This window comes from Salvelinus fontinalis, chromosome 20 (genome assembly GCF_029448725.1).
Source record: "Salvelinus fontinalis isolate EN_2023a chromosome 20, ASM2944872v1, whole genome shotgun sequence".
In the NCBI taxonomy this organism is placed as follows: domain Eukaryota; kingdom Metazoa; phylum Chordata; class Actinopteri; order Salmoniformes; family Salmonidae; genus Salvelinus; species Salvelinus fontinalis.
This window is the reverse complement of record NC_074684.1, coordinates 15,072,578-15,080,855: the sequence shown is the minus strand read 5'-3', so window position 1 is coordinate 15,080,855 and position 8,278 is coordinate 15,072,578. Positions and strand designations below refer to the sequence as shown.

The window sequence follows — 8,278 nt, the reverse complement described above, 5'->3', positions numbered from 1 at the left end:
CATGGCTTTTCTTAGAGGAGTATCTACACAACTAACATACAGTATTTACCCATTTGTCAAAAGAAGTGTTTTGATTGAACACCCTAAACATATCAAATGTGTGTGTGTGTGTGTGTGTGTGTGTGTGTGTGTGTGTGTGTGTGTCACACCCTGACCTTAGAGAGCCTTTTTATGTCTCTATTTGGTTTGGTCAGGGTGTGATTTGGGGTGGGCATTCTGTTTTGTTTTCTATGATTTTGTGTTTCTATGTTTTGGCCGGGTATGGTTCTCAATCAGGGACAGCTGTCTATCGTTGTCTCTGATTGTGAACCATACTTAGGTAGCCCTTTTTCCCTCCTTTCGTTGTGGGTAGTTGTCTTTGTTTGTGGCACTATAGCCCTTAAACAATACAAAACCGACTGTGAAGTTTATTGTTTTGTTGGCGTCATTCCAAAATAAAAGTAATGTACGCTCACCACGCTGCGCTTTGGTCCAGTTCTTCCTCCAGCGACGGCCGTGACGTGTGTGTGTGTGTGTGTGTGTGTGTGTGTGTGTGTGTGTGTGTGTGTGTGTGTGTGTGTGTGTGTGTGTGTGTGTGTATATATATATACACGCTACCGGTCAAAAGTTTTAGAACACCTACTCGTTCAAGGGTTGTACTTTATTTTTACTATTTTCTACATTGTAGAATAATAGTGAAGACATCAAAACTACGAAATAACACATATGGAATCATGTAGTAACCAAAAAAGGGTTAAACAAATCTAAATATATTTCAGATTCTTCAAAATAGCCACCCTTTGCCTTGACAGCTTTGCACACCATTGGCATTCTCTCAATCAGCTTCACCTGGAATGCTTTTCTAGCAGTCTTGAAGGAGTTCCCACATATGCTGAGCACTTGTTGGCTGCTTTTCCTTCACTCTGTGGTCTGACTCATCCCAAACCATCTCAATTTGGTTGAGGTCGGGGGATTGTGGAGGCCAATCATCTGATGCAGCAACTCCATCACTCTCCTTCTTGGTCAAATAGCCCTTACACAGCCTGGAGGTGTGTTGAGTCATTTTCCTGTTGAAAAACAAATTATAGTCCCACTAAGCCCAAACCAGATGGATTGAGTATTGCTGCAGAATGCTGTGGTAGCCATGCTGGTTAAGTGTGCCTTGAATTCTAAATAAATCACAGACAGTGTCACCAGCAAAGCACCCCCACACCTAAACACCTCCTCCTCCATGCTTTACGGTGGGAAATATACAAGCAGAGAACCTCCATTCACCCACACCGCACTCACAAAGACAGGGCGGTTGGAACCAAAAATCTCCAATTTGGTCTCCATACCAAAGGACACACATTTCCACCGGTCTAATGTCCATTGCTCGTATTTCTTGGCCCAAGCAAGTCTCTTCTTATCATTGGTGTCCTTCAGTAGTGGTTTCTTTGCAGCAATTCGACCATGAAGGTCTGATTCACACAGTCTCCGTTGAACAGTTGATGTTGAGATGTGTGTTACTTGAACACTGTGAAGCATTTATTTGGGCTACAATTTCTGAGGCCGAATTAATTTCCCCATAGGCTTGGCCAACGAGCCTTGGCGGAGTTAGTGCCTACAAAAAAAAAACATTACCATTACCATAAGCACGGTGACAACCAACCTTGGTCTCCCCCTTCTCCACATGCTTTACATACGACACTTTGTTTTGTGCAGACTTCGCCAGCCGCTTTGAAGAGGGCACCCGGCTCACACCCCAACTCTTACCCGGGAGGCTGCATGGTTTCAAAACGTGCAATCACTTTCACCTGTGAGGAAGCCTTGGCATAGAGCTCTGTAAATATTGTACATATTTCTTGCAATTGTGAAGTGTTTTTATATATTTTTTATTTTTTGTAATACTTTTGGGGGTTTTTGATAACCAGTTGAGGGTTAAGCAAAAATATCTGGTGGTGACCTGTGGAATTGCAGGACTGATGATGGCAAGTCTGTTTACTTGACTTAGCTGGCTAATCTAATTTGAATAATGCATCAACACCTGATCAACAAGGCACCAGCTTTTTATTCCACCTGCTCCTGTTTCTGGAAGGATGTGGACTGTGGTGTGAGGAGATGACAGAGGCTTGACTTGTAGGACACTGTTACTGATTACTGCTGAGGTGTGGTAGTCTCTCAGGCTCTTATATCTGCCGAAACATTACCCAGGTGGGTGCTACACATTCGGTGGTGGATGTTCCAGCCTACCTACAGAGGAGTAGCTGTGAACTTCAGACAGAGGTGCCTGATGCAAAACTCCGGGCCTGTCTGACTGATGTTTCTCCCTCCCTGGCAGTACCATCAACGCCACCCCCACTCAAGCTATACCTTTACTGAATTGCATTATTTAGCTGTGGGAGACTATCTCCCATGAAATGCCAGCTCCCTGAATTTATTGGGAGATACTGGTCTAGAGTAATCGCCAATCCCACAACACACTGGTTAGCCACACATCTCTCATTCAAACTGTATAGCTAATTTGTTTGAATGAGGAAGTGTAGAGCACCCAAAACCAACCTGCTCACCCTCCACATACAAGACAGTGGCATACAATTTATGCCACTCACCCCCCACACACACATATTATGGATGAGCTCGTTTTGCATTGTCTAGTTGGTGGATATTTCACTTTAGGACCAATGGAATGGTCTACTTTAAAATGTGCAAACTCCGCCCAACCAAAGCACTAGGCGATGCAAAAAATAACGTGCCCAACAGCTGGGAGGTTGCTGGTTCAAACCCCGGACCAGGCGACACAAACATGGGAATGGAACTGAACTGGCAGATGGAAGGCTGCTGGTTTCTGATCCTATATACCATCCATTGAGCAAGACATTTTAACCCCCCATAATGGCTCTCCTTTCAGGGGTGCTGCACTGCGGCTGCATCTCAACGTGTGTGTGTGTGTGTGTGTGTGTGTGTGTGTGTGTGTGTGTGTGTGTGTGTGTGTGTGTGTGTGTGAGGGAGGAGGGGCATAAGGCAGAAGACACATTTCCATTAACATCAATACACAGTGAAGTATCTATTTTATGCTATTGCCAGGGTGTGTTGTCCTGGCGGAGGGAGGCAGCCTGGGCGGACACTGAGGAGAAGGTCAGCTGATCAGTTAGGTGATCAGTCATTTGATCATGTTCTGTGCTGCTAAACTCCTCCTGGTCTCTAGTCTCTGACTCTGGAGCATTATTTTCTCTGTAGAATCTCCTCTTGAAGCTCTTCAGCTGTGGCAGCTCACAACACGTCTCCACCACCACCAACAGACACACCAAGCCCAGCAACAGGTACACTAACACAGAGGGAGAGTGACGAGAAACGGGGGAGAATAAGATTAATCACACATGAACCTGATATAGTAATTGATTGGTGGTTCTGTTATGGTTATAGTAACTTACAAGTGATGGCTAGACTATAGCATGTGGTCGGGGTTATGATTGTGTTATTATTAGGGCTGTCAGAGTTAATACGTTAACTCGGGTTAACTTTTTGTAATTTTAGTGCCCAATAATTTTTTATCGTGATTAATCGCCTTGTCTGAAACCCTTCAAAATACACTGACAACATCCCAAATACCCAATCTATACAGCTAAAAACAATGCATACTAAAAACAAGTTCACTTTGAGGTTAAAGAAAGTCTGCTTTTTTCAATTTATCTAATTTTGCTAACCATTACCTTAGACCAAATCAAGTCATCAATATATTTTTTTAATTATGAAAAATCTTAATTTCTGCTTAATTTAAGCAAATTCATAATTTGTGATTAATCATGATTAATCACAGCAAATCCTGGAAATAACTTGATAAAAAGGTTTATCGTTTGACCGCCCTAGTTATTATGGTTAGTTTATGGTTATTATAACTCATGATACCCTGATGAAGAGAGCTTGCTGTCAAAATGTTGTTAAATCAATTATTGCATCGGAGCTACTACAGTGGTGTAAAGTAAAAATACTTTAACATACTACTTATGTCGTTTTTTGGGGTATCTGTAATTTACTTTACTATTTATATTTTTGACTACTTTTACTTCACTACATTCCTAACGAAAAGAATGTACATTTTACTCCACACATTTTCCCTGACACCCAAAAGTACTCTTTACATTTCGAATGCTTAGCAGGACAGGAAAATGGTCCAATTCACACACTTATCAAGAGAACATCCCTGGTCATCCCTACTAAACACAAATGCTTGGTTTGTAAATTATGTCTGAGTGTGGGGATGTGCCCCTGGCTATCTTTAAATTAATATAAGGAATGTGAAATAATTTATACTTTTACTTTTGATTCTTAAGTATATTTTAGCAATTATATTGACTTTTAATACTTATATTTAAAACCAAATACTTTTACTCAAGTAGGACTTTACTGGGTGACTTTCACTTTTACTTGAATCATTTTCTATTAAGGTATCTTTACTTTTACTCAAGTATGACAATTGGGTACTTTTTCCACCACTGAGTGGTGTTTCCATTTCAAAGAAATAACTTATAGGACATGGCTAAAGACTGTAGTGCACTGTACTTTGGGGTTATGGTCAGTGTTGCATCATGAATAGTAGGGCTGGTTATAACAGTGGTAGTGCAGCTACCCCATCCCCTCACAAAAAAACTGCACATTCGCCAAAGCCAGCACATGCGCCAAAGCCAGAATCACGTGACCGTCACCACCTTCATGTATTACACCAAGGATTCTGCATTTAGGTGCTTTGCTATGGTTAGGTTATGGTTGTGTTATAGTAACTTACGTGTAATAGCCAGCTTATATAGCGTGCGGTGAGAGTTGGGAACGGTATTGTGAGTCTCTCCAGGTACATAGTCTCCTAGGCCAATTGTAGTAAGCGAGATGAAGCAGAAGTAGAGGGACTCCAGGTAGCTCCATAGAGGCTCCAGCCTGCAGAACACTACCGCTGGTAGGAGGAAGAGGAGCAGTGCTGCAACAACGGATAGACATGCCGCATGGACAGCGGCAAACTTCGGTTTGGACACGCCCCATCGCAGGTGAAGGTACGCCACAGGCCGGCGTGTCACCAGGACCATAATTCTTTGTACCAGGGCGGAGAGGAAGAGGAGAGTGACGGGGATTCCGAGGAGAGAGTAGAACACACAGAATGCCTTTCCTCCATCTGACAGTGGCACAGTGTGACCATAGCCTGCAACAACATGCACACACACCTTTTTAAATGCAATACCTATCCTGGAGGCTGACAGCCCTGCTCAGGTACAGGCCACTTCAGATTTATCCACTAGCACTGAAAATATAGATTTTTTTTTTGCAGAATTAAAGATATTGAATTTTGCCATTAGTTCCCCCTCAGAGAAATAAGGTGCATGATGCTAATGATTACATTTAGAGTGTATTTTTTTATTCATAGGAAGGCTTGAAATGGGCATGCACAGTAGTTTGGAAGGGTTTAAAACGTTTTTGCCTGTGCTACAGACATATCAGTCCACTAATACAGGACTACTAAAGGCCCAGTGCACTACTTTTGTGAAGAAGAAAAAATATATATATACACTGCTCGAAAAAATAAAGGGAACACTTAAACAACACAATGTAACTCCAAGTCAATCACACTTCTGTGAAATCAAACTGTCCACTTAGGAAGCAACACTGATTGACAATAAATTTCACATGCTGTTGTGCAAATGGAATAGACAAAAGGTGGAAATTATAGGCAATTAGCAAGACACCCCCAAAAAAAGAGTGATTCTGCAGGTGGTGACCACAGACCACTCCTCAGTTCCTATGCTTCCTGGCTGATGTTTTGGTCACTTTTGAATGCTGGCGGTGCTCTCACTCTAGTGGTAGCATGTGACGGAGTCTACAACCCACACAAGTGGCTCAGGTAGTGCAGCTCATCCAGGATGGCACATCAATGCGAGCTGTGGCAAGAAGGTTTGCTGTGTCTGTCAGCGTAGTGTCCAGAGCATGGAGGCGCTACCAGGAGACAGGCCAGTACATCAGGAGACGTGGAGGAGGCCGTAGGAGGGCAACAACCCAGCAGCAGGACCGCTACCTCCGCCTTTGTGCAAGGAGGTGCACTGCCAGCGCCCTGCAAAATGACCTCCAGCAGGCCACAAATGTGCATGTGTCTGCTCAAACGGTCAGAAACAGACTCCATGAGGGTGGTATGAGGGCCCGACGTCCACAGGTGGGGGTTGTTTTTACAGCCCAACACCGCGCAGGACGTTTGGCATTTGCCAGAGAACACCAAGATTGGCAAATTCGCCACTGGCGCCCTGTGCACTTCACAGATAAAAGCAGGTTCACACTGAGCACATGAGCACATGTGACAGACGTGACAGAGTCTGGAGACGCCGTGGAGAACGTTCCGCTGCCTGCAACATCCTCCAGCATGACCGGTTTGGCGATGGGTCAGTCATGGTGTGGGGTGGCATTTCTTTGTGGGGCCGCACAGCCCTCCATGTGCTCGCCAGAGGTAGCCTGACTGCCATTAGGTACCGAGATGAGATCCTCAGACACCTTGTGAGACCATATGCTGACACATGCACATTTGTGGCCTGCTGGAGGTCATTTTGCAGGGCGCTGGCAGTGCACCTCCTTGCACAAAGGCGGAGGTAGCGGTCCTGCTGCTGGGTTGTTGCCCTCCTACGGCCTCCTCCATGTCTCCTGATGTACTGGCCTGTCTCCAGGTAGCGCCTCCATGCTCTGGACACTACGCTGGCAAACCTTTTTGCCACAGCTCGCATTGATGTGCCATCCTGGATGAACTGCACTACCTGAGCCACTTGTGTGGGTTGTAGACTCTGTCTCATGCTACCACTAGAGTGAGAGCACCGCCAGCATTCAAAAGTGACCAAAACATCAGCCAGGAAGCATAGGAACTGAGGAGTGGTCTGTGGTCACCACCTGCAGAATCACTCTTTTTTTGGGGGTGTCTTGCTAATTGCCTATAATTTCCACCTTTTGTCTATTCCATTTGCACAACAGCATGTGAAATTTATTGTCAATCAGTGTTGCTTCCTAAGTGGACAGTTTGATTTCACAGAAGTGTGATTGACTTGGAGTTACATTGTGTTGTTTAAGTGTTCCCTTTATTTTTTTGAGCAGTGTATATTATTCAGATTTTTCAGGAGGTGCTGCAGCACCCTCAGCATCCCTACTTATGCATGGAAGTGGTACATTGAACGGGGTACATTGACCTGACAGTTCAAACAACCCATAAGCTGCATGCTTATTCAATTCATCTTAATGTTTTCCCAGTTATCTAGTAGTGATCCTGCTTTGTGATACCCATCTTGAGAAGATGAAACAAACTTTAAATAACTACATTTTAGCAAAGGTTAAAATGACACTGACCAACCCACCTAAACCTACCTGTGGTGGTTAGAACTGTGCTGGTAAAGAACAGAGAGGAGATGAAGTCCCAGTTGTTTTCGCTAGCGTTACCGAGCACCGACACGCCGTAGTTATTGGCATGCAGCGCGCGGGTCAGAAGCTCCTCGAGCCGTTCGTCAGACACGCACGCGTTGTCCCAGAGAAACTTCTGCCGGGCGGTCTCCAGTTGTTCGCGTAGCCGTTGCTCATATGGAAGCTCCACGGCGGAGAAGACCCATGCGCCAAGAATCAGGTAGAGCGCATAGCCTGACAACAGCAATGCGAAACTCAGCTCTGACCGGTGTCGTTCCACCAGACTCGCGCACTGGCGGTACATTCTGAAACTGGACCTGACTTACAACTGTTTCTCTCAAATTCGCGGTCAATTTATTATGTCTACTTTTCACATTACTGATAGTTGTTATCGATGAGAGTGAATATCTAAAAGTATTCTGTCCAGATGGTGTGATCTCCTTTTCCTCATTCCATGATACAACCCTAGTCAAGGTGACGCTCGACCTGTCCTGAGGACAGGACGCGTGACGTCGTTGGTTCTTACCTGGCCAGGTAGGCTTTAAAGGTGAGGTGTGTGGTTGCAGGGCAGCCGGTCTTGCCGGTTTGGGCTGGTTGTTATCACTGCTGCTCTCGTCCATGACAGGGAAAAGGCTAAAAGGGCCCGCCTGTCGCTTAAACCAATATTTTATTTCAGAATGTGTTATGGCAAGGGTCCGCTTTAGGCTTTGGCTATTCGGTTTAAGCGTCAGCTGTGTCCTTATAGTCTCTCCTGTATAACAACATTTTTAACGCACACACCCAAAATCCTATTTCCTAATTAAATACATTGTTGGTTAAAACAATGTTGTATATACAAAAAAAGACAATTGTTATATATACTGTATGTCCATTCCTGCCAACACTTTTCTTCCCCCACTAGATGGAG

The 8,278-nt window shown here is 44.5% G+C and overlaps 1 protein-coding gene across 1 annotated transcript; it reads right to left on the bottom strand.

Moving 5' to 3' along the window:
- Nucleotides 1–1,075: 1,075 nt before the first annotated feature.
- On the bottom strand, nucleotides 1,076–7,849 carry LOC129817357 (potassium channel subfamily K member 1-like). The gene is made up of 3 exons (XM_055872498.1): nucleotides 7,339–7,849; nucleotides 4,745–5,149; nucleotides 1,076–3,286 (listed from the first exon to the last, which is right to left on the bottom strand). The coding sequence occupies exons 1-3, from the start codon at nucleotides 7,673–7,675 to the stop codon at nucleotides 3,036–3,038; spliced, it is 993 nt and encodes a 330-aa protein (XP_055728473.1). The 5' UTR covers nucleotides 7,676–7,849; the 3' UTR covers nucleotides 1,076–3,035.
- Nucleotides 7,850–8,278: the final 429 nt, after the last annotated feature.